Raw genomic sequence first — 20,782 nt, forward strand, 5'->3', positions numbered from 1 at the left:
ACCACCATAATTCCCGAATATTTCGGGACCAATATTCAAAGTTGGAAAATTTGGAAATGTACTGGAAATCTTCCACCCCTAGCCTCTAGTGTTACCCACGTCTGTAAAAGTAATGATTTACCCATGTAGCATCAACCTATGTCATTACATGAGAGCGGATGTTCTACAGTTCTACCTAACACAAATAGCCAGCTTAAACAAAACCCAAACCAAACCAGGTCATAATCAAACCATTGTAATGTAGCAAGGGAAACACATTCCCATGATATGACTCCTTTAATACTTAATCTTCATGACGACTTCAAATGAATCATGCCTTAAAACAATTACACATTTTTGAACTGAGAACACAATGTTTTGTGTAGTGCAAAATTACTTACAGTGCATTGCTCAAGCTGCTTCTGCAGAGCCTCAGAGTCTCCTAGTGCTGGCCACTCTTCATTCAAGAACACCTCCACTTCAGCCATCCATTTACACAATGTCTGAGTGTCATTCTGTTGGATTAAAAAACACAGAAGCCATGACAACGATGATGTTGGAACATGGGTAAAGACTGTCTGTCTGTCTGTCTGTCTGTCTGTCTTGTCTGTCTGTCTCAACATGCAGCTACTGAATGCAAACATATCTACTTACTGAGGGCCTGATTTACTAACAGGATTGCGCCCATTTCAGGCGTAAAATAGCGGGTGTAAACATAAAACGGTATTTACAAAGGAGGGGCATTTGAGAAGAAGCGCAGATTACCGCTGTGTGGGTGTGTGCCGCAAAGAGGTGGGAGGAGAGGCGTTAAGTGTGCCTAATTATGTATTCCGTGGTATTTACTAAAACTTCTTGGCGAGAGTGCGTCTCAAATTTGCGGGATAATTTGCGGGGTCTTAACCAGGAAGCGCGTTTTGATTGAGTCTGAAAACTTTGCAGAACGCGCAGAAATAATTTTTTCAACACGACTAACACTGTTCCAATTTCTAAATTGTAGAGCCAGAGCAGCATATTCATTTCACCTTCCATGTTTATTTTGACGTTATAACCAAAATAAGTGCCAAGGCAACCGAACATCTGAACTTCAGTTTCCCCTGCCCTGTCCACACTACAAGTCCAGTTTTCAAATGTATCCGCCGAGGGCAGCGTTTTTGAAAAGCATTGTTTTCAGTGTTGGAATATACCGTTTTATTATACGGCTCTTCAGAATGTTCCAAAAAGTACCGTTGATTTGAATGGGCCATCCCTACGTCATACCCATACATTAGTTCCTGCTAACAGACCTCTGCGAAAGATAATCACCGCTGTCATTGGCAACGGGTTTTGTACTTCTAATTCACATCTTTCATATCATTCCGCCAGAAGTCCAGTCATTTTAACGCAACAGTAGAGAGTAATTTGAAGTCAGCAAGTAATGGGTTGCTATGCAACACCTGAAACTTCAAAGTTATATTTGCTTGAAGAACTATTTATTTCTAAACGGGACACATGAAACGGCATCTAAATCATTAAAAATAGGTATGTTGGAGGAATGTCTTCTATCGTTTTTGGCAAGTTCCCGTATAATAAGCGGGATAATGTATTGTCCGTCGGTCATTCTCCAAAAATAATTCCCTTCAGGACGAAACAACACCCTCCGCTGCGCGTCGGGGTGTTGTTCGCCCCGTCGGGAATTATTTTTGTAGAATGACCTCCGGACAATACATTATCCCTTACTTAAAGTAAGGGGTGTTGTTTATTCCTACCAGACTATCAAACGGGATGCTATGCGCAGTTAACCTGGCTATTAACTATCATAGCTATCTCTAGCTTAGGGAACCATCTTAACAGTTTGCAGTTGCCTGTGTGTAATAAAAACTCATGTTAATATGTGTAAATATGAACTTGTGAACATATAATATAATAATATAATATGAAGCTGCACAGGCACACTGAGGGTAGCCATAGCAACCCAGAAACTCAATGTTCATTGAAAAATTTAATTTCCCAAAAACAGCTCACCAATAAAGGACAGTGAACTTAAAGTGATCACAACTTTTGTGGATGGGAGGGCTAAAAGGAAACATATTTATGAGATTCTATATTTACCCGGGTTAGTTTGCTGTAACCTCGTCAACCAAAAGCTCTAATTCTAATTTTATAATTTTAACTCATCATCCATGGTGGCAGGAAAATGTCTACCCTATTTGCTGGGGCGCTATTGACACTAATGGGCGGGGTTAGGCGCTAATGACAAGACGACGTTCTTGTTTGATGAATAGGATGAAAAACACCATGCGGTAATTTGCGCTTTGGCAAAGGCACAGATTAAGCTGCGGTCGCAATGTTAGTAAATCAGGCTCTGAGTCTCTTGCAAACAATTTCCAATTTGTTTTTGACATGAACAATTCAACTTAAACAGAAACACTGACATTTATTATTCAACCCATCACTGACTAAGATAGTCAGAGAGGAGAGGTATAAAAATGGCAACAGAGATTATCACTGGGCTGGCGGGCTAGAATGCCACACACACACCTGGAACTGTGAGAGCTGGTCTATGTGCCCTTGTATCTTGTTTGAGTGCTCATCCAGCTGTGCACTTAAGCCGTTCCAGCGGGTCATGATGGCATCCATCTCCTGACGATAGCGTTGACACATCTCTGGAGGAGCTTTCTGGAACACCTGCTCCACTGTACATGTCAGATAGTCCACCTCTTTCTGGTGGTCCTGCAGAGTACTCTTAAGCCCCTAAACACACACACACACACACACACACCACACACAGAATGTCACAGACACATGAACAAACACCTTCTCTTTATTGACATTGCTGGGTTGTGTGTTCATGCAAGAAAGGCTGGAAAATAGGATTACAATTGTCAGATAGGATTGAAGTATGTTCACCACTTAAAAAGTGAATAAACCCAAAAACATTGATTGCCAGCATACCTACCCATAACTTTGCTAGTATGAACCATCACAAGCATCCATAGCCTAAGGACAGTAAGCCTGAATACAATAAGACACCCCCCCAACACACACAAACACCACACCACACCAAAAAAGTAGTAAGATTGCTTGCTATACTCTTTCTACACTCTGCAACTTTGCACGTACCTGCATACCATTTCTATTGTGGGGAAAGAGGTGGAGGTGGTGGATACCCTGTAAGCAAAATGACGTCCCCTAGACGTCCTGTAATGGTCTCTCTGAACGTTCTAAAAACGTAAATGTGTATGGTTCCCGTGACAACTTTAGGACGTTTTGCACGACGTTCCAAGACCGTCCCGAGGACGTTGCGGTGACAACTGGGAAACGTTTTCTATAGGTCATGGGGACGTTATGCAGGACGTTGCAAGCACCTCCCGAGGGCATTGTGGTTACGTCTGGGGAACGTGTTTCTATAGGTCCTGGGGACGTTCTGCAGGAAGTTGCAAGAACGTCCTGAGGGCATTGTGGTGACATCTGGGAAACGTGTTTTAGACGTCCTGGGTACGTTATTCAAGGATGCACCGCGGACGTAGCAGGCACGACCGTTTTTGCTGAGCTAAATGAAGAAAATAAAATAATAATAGATCGCGGAGCCGTCATTTTGCTTACAGGGCGCACACACACACAAGTTCAAGTTCATTTATTTTACACATTTCATATGATATGCATAGACACATACACAGACACACGCGATTACGGGCATGGGAATTGAACCGTAAACCTTCCTATTACTAAACGAGATCGCTACCTACTGTCCTAACACTGTCTGATTACGATTGTGTCACTTTAACAGGTTTATCACAGTGTGAGACAGCCAACAAACTTAGTCTTTTTTTCCGAGGGTTTGAGGAAAAGCATATTGTAGCAATCTCAGTCACTACGCATTGAGGGTTTTCCGTAATGATTACTTTTTAAATTAACATCCATGGCACATCACGGACGTGCGGGCAGGGAGGCAGAATAACTAGCCAAACTAAGAATGATGAAATAAAATAAATATGAATGCTTCTTTACTGATCTGTGCTATAAATGTAATGTCTGCATGATTCCAATACAATGCATACATAGGAAGGTGACCAAGTGTCTAGCTTTAACATATCGAGCTTTCCATAGGCCTTCAAAGATGCTGCAACAGAACGAAGAGCTCACCGGTCAAATTGTCTGATTGGAATTTCTTTAAAAATCCCGTCTCGCAAGCAGAATCTGGATTTGACAACAATTCTAATATTTAGGCCTATAAAGCAAACGTGCACTGCCCTTATTATGTTTTAAAGGAACAGCCTAATCTGCCGTTAGAAAGTTATTTAACAACACGCATATGCTGCATTTTAAATAAAGCGCAAACCCTCGGTTTCAAACGAGGAGCGAACTGAGTGAGAAGGATCCAACATGGCCAAGCAGACTAGCCTTAAAAGCTTTTTTTCAGAGGCCAACTGAACTGAACAACAGTGATGAGGGTAAACCTTCTGGCGAGGATGAACTTGTCCTGTAATACCTGCAGTGTTGCGCGTTTCCTTTTATTATAGGCCTACTGCGCGCCAAAGAGCCGCGAGCGGTATTGCAGACAGAGATTTTGAAAAATTATAGCACTCGCAGCATATTGAAAATTGGAGCTTTGAACTTAGTTCAAAATTTTGAATTATGAACAATGAACTGAGCAAGTTCATGTAGAAAGTGAACTTTCCAAACACTGAATACCTGACTCATTGAACAGAGCAATGACCATGTTGCGGCGCTCATTTTAACGCCACAGCAGGTTGCGCTTAAAGGCCACTTATTGACGCGCATCAGACATAAATGTTTTTGTTTCCCATTGTAAACTTAGGAAAATAAACATATTGCATTCTAAACTACCTGATTATGTTATTATTTAAGCTATGCAGGCGGTCAGTTTTCTTCAATAGGCTAATTTAGAAGCAGAAATAGGTTAGATATTTGGCCGGCTTTTCATTAAAATGTCGGTCAAATGAAAAACATTTTTCTGGTTCAGAGAGGACCATCAGAGGACGTCAAGGGGACGTTTTGGAAGGACCAAATGCGAATGTCCCGCAGAGGACCACAGGTAAAGGTTACGGGACGTTTTTAAAGGACTTCCTGGGGACTTATGCTGAGTGACCAAATTATAACGTTCCTTAATAGTCCGTTTTAAGGCTGATGCGAACGTCACGCAGAGGACCTGCAGGTAAAGGTTACGGGACGTTTTTAAAGGATGTCCTGGGGACATGTGCTGAGTGACCAAATTATAACGTTCCTTAATAGTCCGTTTTAAGGCTCATGCGAACGTCACGCAGAGGACCTGCAGGTAAAGGTTACGGGGACGTTTTTAAAGGACGTCCTGGGGACATGTGCTGATCAAATTATAACGTTCCTTAATAGTCCGTTTTAAGGCTCATGCGAACGTCGCGCAGAGGACCTGCAGGTAAAGGTTACGGGGACGTTTTTAAATGACGTCCTGGGGACGTGTGCTGAGTGACCAAATTATAACGTTCCTTAATAGTCAGTTTTAAGGCTCATGCGAACGTCACGCAGAGGACCTGCAGGTAAAGGTTACGGGGACGTTTTTAAATGACGTCCTGGGGAGGTGTGCTGACAGACCAAATTATAAGGTTCTCTAAAAGTCCGATTTAAGACTCATGCGAATGTCACAGAAGGACCAAACGTAGACTTGCTACGAACGTCAAAAACGTTCTGGTAACGTCCTCTAGCGAACGTTGTGGCGGGGACCAATTGGGGACGATTGGGGACCTTGCGAATGTCCTGTTAACGTCCTGGGGACGTTCCCTGTTTGCGGGGTAACTATTGATTCCACATCAACAACAGGCTGGACTGGAAACATAATACTGAGCTTGTAAACAGGGACAGAGCAGACTAGGTCTTGAGGAAGCTTCATCCTTTAATGAGTGCAGCAAGATGTTGCATGTCTTTTAATAGTTTGTTGTGGCAACTGCAATTTTCTCTGCAGCCATCTGCTGGGGCAGCAGCATCAGAGCCAGTGACAATAAGAAATATATACACTGTGTGTGTGTGTGTGTGTGTGTGTGTGTGTGTGTGTGTATATAAAAAAATATATATATATATATTTATATATATACGTATATTAAATATCTATCTATCTATCTATCTATGTATGTTTGTGGATAAACAAGCTATTTCTTAAATAGAAGCCCCTATGGCAGCTTTCACATCTCCATCTCACATAGCATAGGCAGAGAACAGTTAGAACCAGACCTGTACGTCTTTGAGTCGTTGATCCATGATTGGCAGTTCTGTAACAGCAGCTGATGGGGCAGCAAGCTTAGCCTCACACTGCTGCAGCCAGGACAGAAGAGTTGACACAGTCTCCTTGTAGCGTGCAGGGGGCAAACTCTCCTGCACTGCATCAATGAATGGAGAGAGAGTGGCGGTTAGTATCCATTAAAGTCATAAACAGCCAGTAGTAGTCACCTCCTACTGAGTGAACACAGTGATTATGCCTTCCCTCTGTTCGGTCTCATTATCTGAAGATTGTAGGAGTTCAACTTGTATGTAATGTTCTTTGTAGTCAGAATCATGGTTAAGTCTCATGTACAATACTGTTGAAATTTGAGTTCACCAGAAAAAAACAAGTCATCATACAGCCTATGACATAAACTTGTACACTTGAATGTTGGAATACCAAAGGCCTTACAACTTGGATTTTATGACCTTTTCGGCAGAATGTGCTAGAAACACCAAACTCGTGGGTTTGTTTCTAAAGGGTCAAATATACGGATCATTTATATTCCTTCTTTTAGTGTAAAATTATTTGGATAAGACCCTCTACCAAATGAGTAAATACATTGAAGGGTTATGTTTTCGATTGCTATTCTACTGTTTATTTTGTTGATTTGGTTAACTATAACTTCCTAAAGTGAAACGTCTTGAAGGACAGGGGGCATTAATCATGAAAAGATCTTGAGGTTCTTACTTAACTGAACACGAAGAAGGACTATTTCACTGGTCTGCATGCGTATTGATCATCCTATGGATACCTTACCCAAAATTAACTGTCTTTCACGTTTGCGCAGCTCCTCCAGAACTTCATAGAAATGCTCAGTTAGACTTGGCACATCTGTGTCAAAGAAAACAGGCTCCTCAGTTCCAGTGTCTTTCAGATCAGCTAACTGGTTCTTCAGCTGACCCAGAGATGGCTCCAAAGCAGTGAGACGTGCAATCTCATCCTGTCAAAGGTTTGCAAAAAAGACAAATGTGATTCAAAATGTAACATGACAAATTTCAACATTTCAGACATACAGACCCAGTTCCCACCTCAACCTGACATTGTTCACATCTACAGCAACCACCACAAATTAGGTGCAATCATACCATCATATGGTTGTAACCAAATCCTCAATTCCTTTTCCCTGTGTCCTTTTTCCACTGACTTAAGCACAGAGGCACACAAGATGGTGCTCATGTAAATTGTTGTTTTGTATACACGTACGTTATTCAATTATACCTTGGAACAAAGGCTACAGTCTGATAATGTTTTCATAACAATCCAGTTTACATACACATATCTGTGTGATTTGAGGAGATTATGTTGGGGTCTGTACAGCTATGGTTGTAACAGTGACTGGCAGGCATACAAGGGTTGGAGTAAAAGCCATGTCTCCATGAGTTCAGGCAACACACTGTGTATTCCATCGAGAGGCACTTTACTCGAAGTTTGTATATCTTAGATATATCCTGTTGTGGATGACCAAAGTCGTAGATATCATTCTGTTCCTTGTAACTTGAGTTATATGCTTTTTTTTTGGCCGACACTGCAATTATGTCTAACATTCTTTTGGTCAACATAGGTGTTTTACCATATTTTCTATATTCGGTGTAAACAAAGTATGAAGTATATTTACCTCCAACCAGTTAAATATGTTTATCTCTTTACTGGCTAGAAGGCACACTCTACTGAATTTGATCAAACCACCCCTCCATATCTTAGTGGCTTATGGAGGAAACTGGAGAAAAGGTATCTGTCTCAAAGGTGTTCTTTAAAAGATGGGATCCTTTCATCTCTTGAATTCACTGCAAGCCCTGCATTCTGAATAATCTATCTCCTTTCTCTTGTTTACGTTCATATCTTTTTTTCTTTTCCTTTTTGTTTTCTTTCTCTCATTTGTTTACCTTACACATGGAGAATACTTTGTCTGCTTTTGGTTTGTGTAAAAAATGTAAAACTGTGATTACTGTATCCTTATACATTTATTGCTTAACAGGAGATGGCAACATGGGATGACCTCCGGATCATCAATCACAATTTAGGACATGAAGAATAATGACCGAAAATGTTTTTCTTATGGTAGCTTCCCTGAGTAGTCAAATCTTCATCATGTTTGGTGGATACATCAAATCATTGCGGAGATATGGACTCACTTCATCTTTAGAAGCTTCACTGACGTTTTATTCGTCATGGACGAACCCTTTCAACAATCAAAAACTCATGTGATAACTTTTGTGAGGCTTGGTCTGAGGATCATCTGTGACAGATTTGGTGAAGACGCCAAGTTGATTCTCTCCCCCCCCCCCCCATCGCCATTAATTGATATGTTACCTCAACTAAGTCAAGCCAAAAAGACCCCTGTAGGTCTTCATCTAAGCACTCTCGATTTTGAGCAAGCTCATGGGCTAACCACTAAAGTTAACCGATGGACTTGATAACTACAGGATAATCAAACTCAATTACTGTTTTCTCCTTAGTGACTCAATATCGCTTCTTGAGGTACAAAGTAGTATTACGAGAGAGACACAGTACAATTTTAATTTCTTCACAATCTGATTATATATTTAGTAAAGGTTTGATTGTTTTATACTATTTGTATATAGCACCTGTAAATGGTAAAGTGACATTGTATAAGCCTATGTGTATTTACTAGCCTATTTTCTATAGAATTTGGGTCACGGCTTGACAACTTAACTGTGAATCCCAAGGCCAGAGAATTTGAGAACCACTAATGTAAACTCACTACTTCTTCTCCAGTCCTAAAGTTACTGTCCATTCCCAAAAATCTTGTCTTTTATGACAGTCTTTTGTGAGATTACGTTACCCAGCCACACAGCTAGTGGGCTAAAAAGATAGAGGACCGAACAGTAGAACACATCATGACTTTCAAAACTGTAAATAAAAAACTATTGTCTGAGTAACTCAGCTACAACATGTAGCCTAATGAACTAAACCAAGTATTGGAGGGCTGTAGGATCTATTTAGGTTGTCAATGACAGAAAACAGATTGGAGCTCTGAGTAAGATGGGTTGTTCAAGATTATTCCTAGTTCTAGCAGTTAACAGTACAGGGGGGTTGTCATGAAAAACATCCTTTATATGGGGCCGCCTCTCATCAGTTTTAGATAGGTGTAAAGTCAGTGTTGCCAGCTGGAGTATTAACACTCAGGGGCCCAGTTTCTCAGTTACAGGACAAATATCAGATGAGTTATTTGTCATTTTGACATTGGGTTACAGTGTGCAGGCTTGATCACCAGATGACTGACAGTGATCTCACGGTGACCATGTTTTTGTCATTGCACCAAATCCACACGTGTACAATGTTTATGTTTAAATCATACGAAGTGAGCTTATGGTGTGCAAATAGATACATCTTCAGCCTTCCTGAAACAGAATGAAGAGGTGTCTAAGTGTTACCCTGCAACGGTCCAGCTGATTTCTGATTGGCTCAGGTTCACTGGGGGGCAGTGGCGTCGACCTGATCCAGCTATCTGCAGAAATCACACTTTGCTCCAGTTGCTGATACAGATTGTAGAAGGCCAGAATACGACTCTGATAGTCTAGCCAGGCAAGGCGCTCAACTAGCAGGGCACAGAATGCCTCCCAGCGACTGCTCAGCTGTTGTGCTGCTAGGTAGATATCTTCTGTTATTTGACCACCTGTAGAAAGATAAGAGAATACCAAACATTAATGTTGAAGCCTTTTAGACTTGATGGCCCAGGAGAGTTAAATTGCACAATGAGCAATAGAAATGATACCTTTAAAAAAAAACACAGACCTGTTTTTCACAGCTAACTCCGGGCAAGATGTGCTTTCATGTTAGCATCAGTTTTAGGGATAATTCTTTCACAACCTGCGCCTAAAAACGTGCTAAGTTGACTGACTGCACCTGGGTAAAACTGCAGGTGTGCTTTTCTTACTTACTCAAATGTATTGATGGGAGAGTCAAGAGAAAAGGTAAAGGGAGTTTGGGGTAAAACCATGGGAGGAAATCACTAAAGCCTAATTTACACTTCTCCAATTCGGTCGTAGAGGGACACTTTGGCACGCCTTGGCACGCCTTGGCAACACCTTCACCCAGGTGTTAAGGCCCATCCGAGCCCTCGGAGAGCTGGTCGGAGAGGAACGCGCCCCTCTTGATTGTTCTAGCTTTTCGCAGAGAGTCGGATAATCCCTTGGCTGTGATTGGTCCGCTTACGACATCATTTCCAAACTACATCATTTCCGGAATCACACTTGTCCGGACCTCACATTTCTTGTTTTCTGTCAAAATGTTTTAGTACAAATTTGGTCAATTACAAAGCCGTACCGCTTGCAGCATTACGGCTACCGTATTTTATATAAACCCTCGAAAAGTTCATTGCTCCCGACCACTGTTGGTCTCTTGGCTGGTGGCTCGGTGTTGAAAGTGCCTTCTCCAACCAGCTTAAAATGACATCTAACGTAATTTGCTACGGAGTAATGCTGGAAGCGTTGCTCTATATCCATTAAATAGGAAATGTATTTCACGTATGTGTAGAACTTATTTAGAATGGCTGACCTTACAGAAAACGGCAGTGAAAGAGACTAGAGGCAAACATTACTTTTGCCTCAATGAGGGTGGAGTGCGAGAGCATATCAGCACGATAACGTTGTACTTATTAGCAGCGAGGCTAGCTAGCTACTATGTGTTTCAATAGATTTTTGGTCTAAGCGTCAGCATCAAACTTTTGAGAGTTATTGTGAATACTCTAACGCTTGATTTAGCGGAAAATTTAGTGGACGTACATACCCCCTTCGCCTCCGTCTCCTGTTCTGTTGTTGTAGTTGTCGCCAATAAAAATCGCCACAAGCACGTCCTCTGCTAATAACTCAAACTAGTCCAGCTCCACCGTCAACGGTTGTCTGTTAGTTGCCATCGTTTACTGTATGTGAGGAATGTCGGGAGGAGGTATTTATACAATAAACGACTACCACAAACAAAAAGTAGTTTCTCTAAGATCGTCTTCTTGAAAATTGGGCATTAAAGGTGTCCAGGCAGAGGATCATAAGTGAGTGTGTTCCTGTATAAAATATAAAGCGAAAAATCACGCACCATTGGCTTCATATTAGGCTACCCAGCAATCATTGCAAATCTGAATGTGACAAAAATACCCCCAAAAATAAGAATGTATTCATTTTATTTAACCGTTTTTTTAATAGTTTCTATATTTCATGTAAGATAAGCATATCGTTTTGTTATAGATCACTACTATGTTTTCCACAAAAAATTACTACCACGATGGAGATACATTTGCCTTTTCAAGTGAATATATAGCATTAGACATGTCTTCAAGACCCATGTGACGACACCTGCTCCAGAGGTAGCCTACTTGTTGTCAGATCAGTGACAGCTGGGAGGAGGTAGGAAAACATTTATTGACTTTGAGGTTATGGAGTAGCTCCGAACTTGACAAATAGCCGTTACCCCACCCACTGGTCTGGCGTTATATTGCTTTCAGAACGCACAGCCGTCGAAGAAGTATGTAGGGCCGATTACTGCTTCAAATCCTTCTGAATCCGACGGCCAGCCCATTTTTTTTCGAGGGCGGAGAAGGACGGAGAAGGATGCAGAAGTGTATTTCAGCCTTTAGGAGTGAATCATCGCATGTTCCATTGTATGTCTCAAACCTGTGGGGGAAAGCACAGATCTGTTTTGCCGTTCAGAAACAATGGGAGCAATAGTCCCATTCCATAATTAGCAATGGTGTGCCAGGTCTAGCACTCATTACAGAACACTTGGTGGAAAGGGTTAGTAGTGGCCTTTGCTAGCCAGTCGTAGTTTGTTAGTAGGCTTCATACAAGCCTTGTGCGCTCCACCCCTTATTGATGCATCTATAGACCTAGGCTGTCAGGGACTTTTCTCTGCCATCTCACTGATGTTTGGCTACTGTAAGATTTTGTCTCTAATCTCTAATAACCTTTTTCTTCTCGATAGTAGGGCCATTGATTTAACACTCATGGCATGATCATTGTTCTCCTACTACATTACTTATGTTACAAAACTGCCATTTCTCTGCATATACGATCATACATACAATCATATGCTCAATCTATTATAGGAACTCTATGAGTAAATTACAAACTGCTGCAGTTTTTTCCTGTATTTATGTTTGGCAGTCTTGACTGCTTTGTTCAGTGCATACTTGTATTAATCACAGGTACTACTCCAATAAGTTTCTCCATTGGCTGTGTGCAGTTTCCTGAGCTCATTGTAGAACCAGGGTTTGTTATTGTTTTCTATGTAGATGGTCTTTATTGGGATGCAGATATTCTCACAAAAGCTCATGTCAGAGGTGACTGCATCTACATAGTCATCCAGGCTCTCCCAACTGGTTGATTCCAGACATTCTATCAAGTCTTCTATGGCATCAGGAGACCAGTGTGTCACTGATTTCACCTCAGGCTTTGTTGATTTAAGTTTCTGCCTGTATGAAGGGATGAGGTGGACAAGGGTCAGGTCGGGTTGCCAAGTGGGGCACCGGGATGGCTTGGTATGCGTCCTTAATACTGCTGTAGCGATGATCAAGGGTTTTTGCCTCTCTGGTGGGACAGCTGATAAGTTGTTTATATTTTGGTATTCAACTCTCAGGTTGGTGTGGTAGAAGTCTCCCAAGAATGAGGAGAGGAGAATCTGAATGTTCAGCTTTACTTGTTTTGTTCTGCCAGTTGTTGTTGTGCTTGTGCCAGAGGGAGGATATGAACTCCTGGGGTGAGTAGAAGGGCTCACAGATGATAGTGATAGATTCCTGTTCAGGAGAACACGTTATGCCCCTGCACCATCTATGGTTAATGTAAAAACATAGCCAGATAGCTCCCTGCAGCGTTGGGAGTAGTTTAATTTACCCACGTCTAGAGTTGGCAGATGTCACTGAAGTATCCAGCAGTTTTAATTTGGCCATTTTGTGACTGCGTGAGCGCACACTGGAGAGACGTATGCCGGGTAGTGCTGGTTTGAAAGAGACGTCTCGCAAGCGCATCACCCTGTACTCTTCGAAATCTCCACCTCTGGGTCACTCACTCTGCAAAGCTGGTGATTTTTTTTACAGGCGCTGATGAATAAAGAAACTTGAAAAATGGTGGCAGCAACAACTAGGTGGACATAGCAAGTTGCTATTTCTTGGCCTTGTGATCTCCCAAGGAATCAAAATGATCACTTTTTGTATAGGGCAAATATATCACAAGCTATTAGGCAAAATGTGTCAAAATTCAGGGTGTATCAACCAAGATGAACAGGTAGGGAACAGGTAAAAATTTGACCATAGTGATCTTACCTCCATCATGTTGATCCATGAGCGCCTGAGCTGACCGTGTGGCTTCTTGAAGCTTCCGGAACTTGTCTGGTCTCTCTCTCTCTATTGCCTGATAATGAGCATAGAGGACAGATGTGGGTAAATATTCTTGCACATATCCAATATTTAATCCAACCACAAAGTGAGACCAACCACAAAGTGTGGATAGTCTATATGTTTTTTTTCCTTACAGCCCTTTACCCCTAGCATCAGGTCAGAGTTGGGCTCATTACACCAACTAAAGGACAATCATTCAACTGATCCAAGTGTCCAATAAATAACAAATGTTATCTTATTATTTAATTTTAATATATTTTGTTCAGGTTGCTGACTCTATCTATGCAAACCATTTCTTTCCCCTCCCCTCAAACTCTTCCGTTTCCATGGCAAATCAGAGACAAAGTTGACACCAAAAAGTACAGACATTAAAAAAGTTGAATAAAGTCGACAGACTAGACACAGCACCCAACTGCAACAGATGACTATCTCAGGCAAACCCAATACATGTGGAATTAGTTCCAAAGTATTATCTGTAGGCTTTTCAGGTTGGGCCTTTAAGATAATATAAAGACTGCATGTGTTGCTTTCACTAGCCGTGTTGACTATGTGAATGACATAAGCAATCCAGTGAGAATAGCCACACTTAATGAGCCACAGATAATGACACTGGGTCCAATGACACTGGGCTTTTGTCCAATTTTAATAACATTTTAGCCACTGCCTGCAACATATTGATACTTTGGTTTGATACTCTACTGTGATGTAATTTGACTAAAACACAAAATAGTATGGTATTTGTTACATGTTCTTAAGGATGACTTTTAAACTGAGATGTGTGCATTCATGTGTTACTGTGTGAATGAATATATGTCCATACCAGCACTTTATCTTGAAGGTCTGCAAAATTTCCGTCTTTGCGGGATACAGAAAACTCTGGGCTTTTGAGAATGGCCTCTGCACGAGTGATGAAGCTGTGGATCTCAGTGAAGTCCATGTCAAAGCTGTGAAACATTGACCATATGAAGGAGCAAATCATTTTTTTCTTTAAAGAAGCATTCTGGATCAATTGCTATTCGCTAACGATATGCTAGCTGCTAATATTAACAAAATCTCTTGAAATGTGCTGACTTTGACATTATGACAAACTAGTTCCTCAACAACTGTCCTAACACAGTCAAACATCAAGCAAGTGCAACACAAGACAAAACAAGACGGCAAATAAGCTACTTACTAGTTCGGCAGACAGTAGAAAGCCGGGCGGCGTTAGGCAATCTTACATTAAGCGGTTATATGCCTATGGACCCTGGTATGACAATGGCACGGAAGTGATTCTCCATATTAAAAGTCATTGTAGCGCCCCAATTTGTGACCAGCCGTGGCTAAACCAGCCACAAGTCTCCCCAGAGATATTTTGAGTTATTCACAGATTCCGAAAGTGTAGGTTTAAAGCTATCCAATAATGTCTCACTCATGTAGATCTGATAATATTTGTTTAAGTTGTGATCATTTGAATGTATACCCCTCAGAAAAGCTTTTGCTGAGAAAAAGGACCTCTAATTTTTCCAAATTGCCACCTCACCTGGGACGAAGGGAAGACAGTTGTGCTCATTTGCATCTCAGTGAGATTAGCCCTCCTCTACAGATGTCACACTGACATCTGGTATCTGTAGCCCTTCCCCCTACAGGTGTCACTGAAGACTCAAGAATTTTAGTGTTGTTAATTATGTAGTGTTATTCTGTATTTATTATACGGCTCTTCAGAATGTTCCAAAAAGTACCGTTGATTTGAATGGGCCATCCCTACGTCATACCCATACATTAATTCCTGCTAACAGACCTCTGCGAAAGATAATCACCGCTGTCATTGGCAACGGGTTTTGTACTTCTAATTCACATCTTTCATATCATTCCGCCAGAAGTCCAGTCATTTTAACGCAACAGTAGAGAGTAATTTGAAGTCAGCAAGTAATGGGTTGCTATGCAACACCTGAAGTGAAGTTCTATTTGCTTGAAGAACTATTTATTTCTAAACGGGACACATGAAACGGCACCTAAATCATTAAAAAGAGATATGTTGGAGGAATGTCTTCTATCGTTTTTGGCAAGTACCCGTATAATAAGCGGGATAATGTATTGTCCGTCGGTCATTCTACAAAAATAATTCCCTTCGGTACAAAACAACACCCTCCGCTGCGCGTCGGGGTGTTGTTCGCCCCGTCGGGAATTATTTTTGTAGAATGACCTCCGGACAATACATTATCCCTTACTTCATATATTCTTATTAAGCATATATGCCATAACACCCCCCCCATCATGAGATATATGTCAAGTGTTGAGTGTCTCATGTGAAGCAGTTGTTTTTGTTTGTAATAAATAATCGAATGTGATAATGAAGTGATTGAAGGCTTTTTTAAACATTATATAGCGACTTTTTTTCAAGTTTTGTCCAGTTAGACTGGTGCAATATGTTTGTGAAGTATGGATAGTGAGAGTTCTGCATCGATTGATTTAAAACATCAATCCACGATTGATTCAGATTATCGGAGTACAAGTTTATTCTGAAGTTTCACTGAAACGTGGTTAACTGAGGACATTACAGTGTGCTTGGATGGCTTTACATTCATACGCTTTGACCGGGACAAAGAAGGAACGGGGAAATCAGTCGGAGGTGGTCTTTGCATGGTTGTAAATGACAGATGGGCAACGAACTTCACAGTTCGTGAGATGCACTGCTCACGACACTACGAAATCTTGTCTGTGTCATTTCGTCCCCACTATCTTCCCCGTGAATTTCAATTAATAACAGTAATTCTTGTTTATGTCCCTGGCCCTGTGAACGCGCTGGCAGCAGAGCGCATTTTAGAATGTTATAACAATGCCGTCTCCAGGGCATCTGACCAGCCCGTGTTTCTGATGGGAGATTTCAACACCTGTGACGTCACCGTACTTCTCCCACAGTTAGAACAGTATGTAACAACGCCAACACGGCTGAATAGAACGCTAGATTTATGTTTTGGAAACATCCCGGGTGCATATGTATCCAAGCCCTGCCCTGCCCTTGGGTCCTCAGATCATAATGTAATACTACTACTGCCTAAGTACAGACAAAAATTGAAGACCCCAAAAGTACAGGCCCAAACCATCATGACATGGGAGGTAGACTCCATTCAAAGACTGAAAGGATGTTTTGAGCTTACAGATTGGGAAGAATTCTTCAGGGAATGCAATGGTGACCTTAACCTGTTGTACGATACCATATGCTCTTACGTCACATTCTGTGCTGATAGTGTTATTCCCACCAAACAAACTAAGATCTTTGCAAACAATAAGCCATGGATAACCAAAGACCTTAAGAACTGTCTCAATTAAAAAAAGCATTGATTCATCCAGGGTGACCAGCAGAGAGTTAAAGAGCTGAAAAAGGAGCTAAAGCAGAAGACCAAGCTGGCCAAGCGCAACTACAAAAACAAAATGGAGGAGAAGTTCATCAGTGGAGATATAAGGCATGCATGGAGGAGCCTAAACACCATGATGGGCAGGAATAAGAACACTGCTGCAGTACAATGCCCAGACCCTGCTGCCTTTGCTGAAGAACTCAACACCTTCTATGCCAGATTCAACAACACTGACTCTATGGAGGAAATGGTCACTCTTCTATACCCCCCAGAATCTATCTGCATAGAAGAGAAGCGGGTTATATCCATCTTTTCCCATCTCCATTCCTCCAAAGCTCCTGGACCAGATGGGCTGAAGGGCAGAATACTGAAGGAGTGTGCAAGTCAGCTGGGCGGTGTAATGACAAAAATGTTTCAGCTCTTCCTAGATGCCAGTTTTGTTCCCAGGGCGTGGAAGGAGACCACCATCATCCTTGTTCCCAAAAAGCCCCGGGCTAAAGCTCTGAACGACTTCAGACCAGTGGCACCCACCTCTATCCTGTGCAAATGCATGGAGAGAGTTGTTGCAGGAGAGCTCACCACCACCATCGGTGAGAATCTGGATCCACTGCAGTTTGCCTACAAGCCAAAACGAGGTGTGGAGGACGCTACATTACATCTACTGGATACCATCACAAAGCACCTGGACTCCCAGAACTCCTTGGTCAGGATCTTATTCATGGACTTCTCGTCAGCATTTAATACAGTTAACATCAACACACTCCTGCATCGCCTTCTGCAGCTTCAGGTCAACCCAGCACTGACACTTTGGATCAAGGAGTTTTTAAAGGACAGACCCCAGCATGTAAAGGTCCAGGGTGTAACATCGTCCAACATCATCCTTAACACTGGAGTCCCACAGGGTTGTGTCTTGTCTCCCATCTTGTTCTCAATATACACCAATGAGATCACATGCAACATCAGTGGATTCAAGCTATTTAAATATGCAGATGATCTGGCCTTGGTGGCCAAACTGAAAGATCAAAGCACCCTGTCCAAGTACACCCAATATATCACTGAAATGGCCCTGTGGTTCAAAGAAAGCTGTGAACTGTGTTGCCATAGGAGGAGGGCATCTAACACCCCACATCTACTTTCCTCACCTTTGACCCTGGAAGGACAAGTAGTTGAACAGGTGGTGAAGTTCAAATACCTTGGCACAGAGATCGACCAACGTCTGTCCTTTAGCCAGCTTGCAGATGGGGTTTACAAGAAGGGACAACAACGTATGTATCTCCTGAGGAAACTAGACACCTTCAATGTCAGTAAAGACATTTTGTCAACTGCCTACCAATCTCTGGTGGAATCCATCATCACTTGCAACATTACATCCTGGTACGGCTTCCTCACAAATGCAAGCAAAAGCAGACTTAATAGATTAACTAAGCAAGCAAGCAAGCTAATAGGAATACACCAGAAAGCGCTGGAGGATCTGTATATCCAGGCAGTGGGAAGGAAGACCAACTCCATCCTCTTAGATCCCTCCCACCCACTCCATCCTTGTTTTGATCTACTTCCTTCTGGCAGAAGATTCAGAATGCCTTTGGCCTGGAAAGCTATCTACACAAAATCATTCATCCCCATAGCTATACACACACAGAACACTCATTCCTCAAAGAACTCACACAAATAACACACACACACACACACACACACACACACACACACACACACACACACACACACACACACACACACACACACACACACACACCTCCAAGCCTTCAGTCAAAAGACAATTTTCTAGTATGGCAACATACTAGACAATAAAGCTTTTTGAATCTTGAATCTTGAATCTTTGAATCTTGTAATGTGTAGCTATTTCATTCCGTTTGTTAACCTTTCCTGCTGTCTGTGTCTGAACGTAGAGATTGCATGGGAGTAAAATGCTCCACTGCCGAAGTAGATTACATGTTTTTAACTTCGGATTAGAGTAGTGGAGTATGATGCTGTATAAGTAGCCATGTGTATCGCTTGTAATGTGCAGCTGATTGGTCGAAAAAAATAACAAACGCGATTCAGCAGTTCATATGGAAATTAGGTAACACCCCCCAAGCGCGACAAGAGCGAAGCTGAATTTAACCAAACTGTACCAACTTCAACGACAAAATGTATACTTTTAAGGTAACCAATACTGTTATCTGAAACATGGAGTGGCTTCTTCATGACTTCAACTTGCACATTCTGCAAAAAAACGAAAATCACTAATTTTGAAAAAAAACCTTCAATTGTGTTTTACTCGAAATCGTCTCGGCCGACGTGTTCCCCCTTTTCGCGTACCGGGTCACATTTTTTTCAAGCTGTTTTTTTTAGGTAAAACTGCTTATCCTAACCCTAATCCTGAAGTATAATGTTGCATAGTGTTACTTTAACAAAAGGGAAACATTTTCAATAACATGAGCTCAAGCACTATATAGGCTAGTTGTATTTCTACATTTCAAAGTGATGTTCATGTACCAAACTTTGCCTGAAAATTGCCTTTTGGTGTGGTGATTGAAGCCTAGTGGCATTGACAGAAATACAGCAGTCAAGGTAAGGAGCGGTTGAAACGCAATTTCTAAATCTAACCCAAACCTTGGAAGTCCCCAATAAATAAACAACAACAACAAGTCTCATTCTACCTCTACCTCTCTCTATATATAAGATTGTACTTTGTGGCTGAGTCTGTTGAAGTGGCCGTATTACTTGCCGTTCTCTTTGAGCATGTGAGGTGACCAGGGTTCACATTCTAGTACTTAAACTGCTGATGGTTGTGATAACCCTGTTCCTCTGATTCTCTCTGCTCCTCCCTTCCTTTCTACGCCCCACTCCTCCCTTTTCTATCTCTATCTGTCTACCCAGCCAGCCCCAAGTTAGAGATTGTAACAAACACTGCTTGTAACCAAGCACTAGTTGTAGAGTGTTGTGAGTGAGTGAGTGAGTGAGTGATGAGTTTTTTTCTATTAGGCTGAATGTAGTCCAGTGTCCAGATTGCTGGTTTGGTTAGGTTTGGTAGTTTATACATGTATTGAAGAAGGGATAAAGAAGATAAGACAAAGATACAAAGGTTCTACTTGGCTATCCTAAAAGAGAGGGGAGTTATCTCTTGTCTATGCCCGAGAAATGGTTCATTTATGTTTGATAGACATCACAGTATTACAACAGGACACAGACAAGCCTCTACAAATGACAAAAAAGACAAATATGATCCCCTCAGCAAAAGAGTAAAAGGAATGTAGTAAAAACATTTTCTAAATCAAATGTAAACATACCTACTTATAGAAGTGCTCAGACAAAAACACATTTTATGATTTCCATCCAAGACCTTTGAACTCTGAACTTTGTTAACATGGTGTTGGCTATACATAGTCGATTTAAGCATTCAGAAAGTGTGTAATCTTTTCTTGTCCAAAATCAGTGTCCCTACTCAATGAAAATTGTTTACATAGGTGTGAAACCACCGGTGAATGCCCCTCCCCATTGTCACAGCTTATAGCCCATCTGTCAAAGACAATGGCTTGTGAACATGGCTGACGTTCTTTACAGGAGCCGTATTACTTCTCAGGAGCCTAATACTAATTTCTGCACAGACAACAAACTCCAAATGCTGACGTATGTAGCTTAATAAAATTAACGCAACTCTGAGCATGATGTGATATGTATTTTGCTGTATAATAGTCTTATAGCGACATGAAGTGATTATATGACTCAAAATGACTCTGCAGAGTTGACGGTAGAAGCCTAAACTCAGAACTCCGAGTCTAATATAACATGCGTTTTACTCCCTATCAGTTAATCAACAGCATTCATTACAAGAGCTAGTGAAACGAATACAACTTACTCATCACAAATATGCTCAGCGGGGTCAAG

General features: G+C 41.6%; 1 protein-coding gene across 4 annotated transcripts in view; it reads right to left on the bottom strand.

The window, feature by feature from the left end:
- Positions 1–20,782, bottom strand: part of dmd (dystrophin) — a 237,000-nt gene that overhangs the window by 140,631 nt on the left and 75,587 nt on the right. For all 4 annotated transcript variants that reach the window (XM_080851393.1, XM_080851392.1, XM_080851395.1 and 1 more), the window contains exons 18-24: positions 14,377–14,500; positions 13,482–13,569; positions 9,607–9,848; positions 6,968–7,151; positions 6,181–6,326; positions 2,497–2,709; positions 381–494 (exon numbers count right to left, since the gene is read on the bottom strand). In XM_080851393.1, coding sequence (XP_080707519.1) covers positions 381–494; positions 2,497–2,709; positions 6,181–6,326; positions 6,968–7,151; positions 9,607–9,848; positions 13,482–13,569; positions 14,377–14,500 — 1,111 coding nt within the window. The remainder of the gene's footprint in view (positions 1–380; positions 495–2,496; positions 2,710–6,180; positions 6,327–6,967; positions 7,152–9,606; positions 9,849–13,481; positions 13,570–14,376; positions 14,501–20,782) is intronic.

The sequence above is a fragment of the Sprattus sprattus genome (genome assembly GCF_963457725.1).
Source record: "Sprattus sprattus genome assembly, chromosome: 14".
Lineage (NCBI taxonomy): Eukaryota > Metazoa > Chordata > Actinopteri > Clupeiformes > Clupeidae > Sprattus > Sprattus sprattus.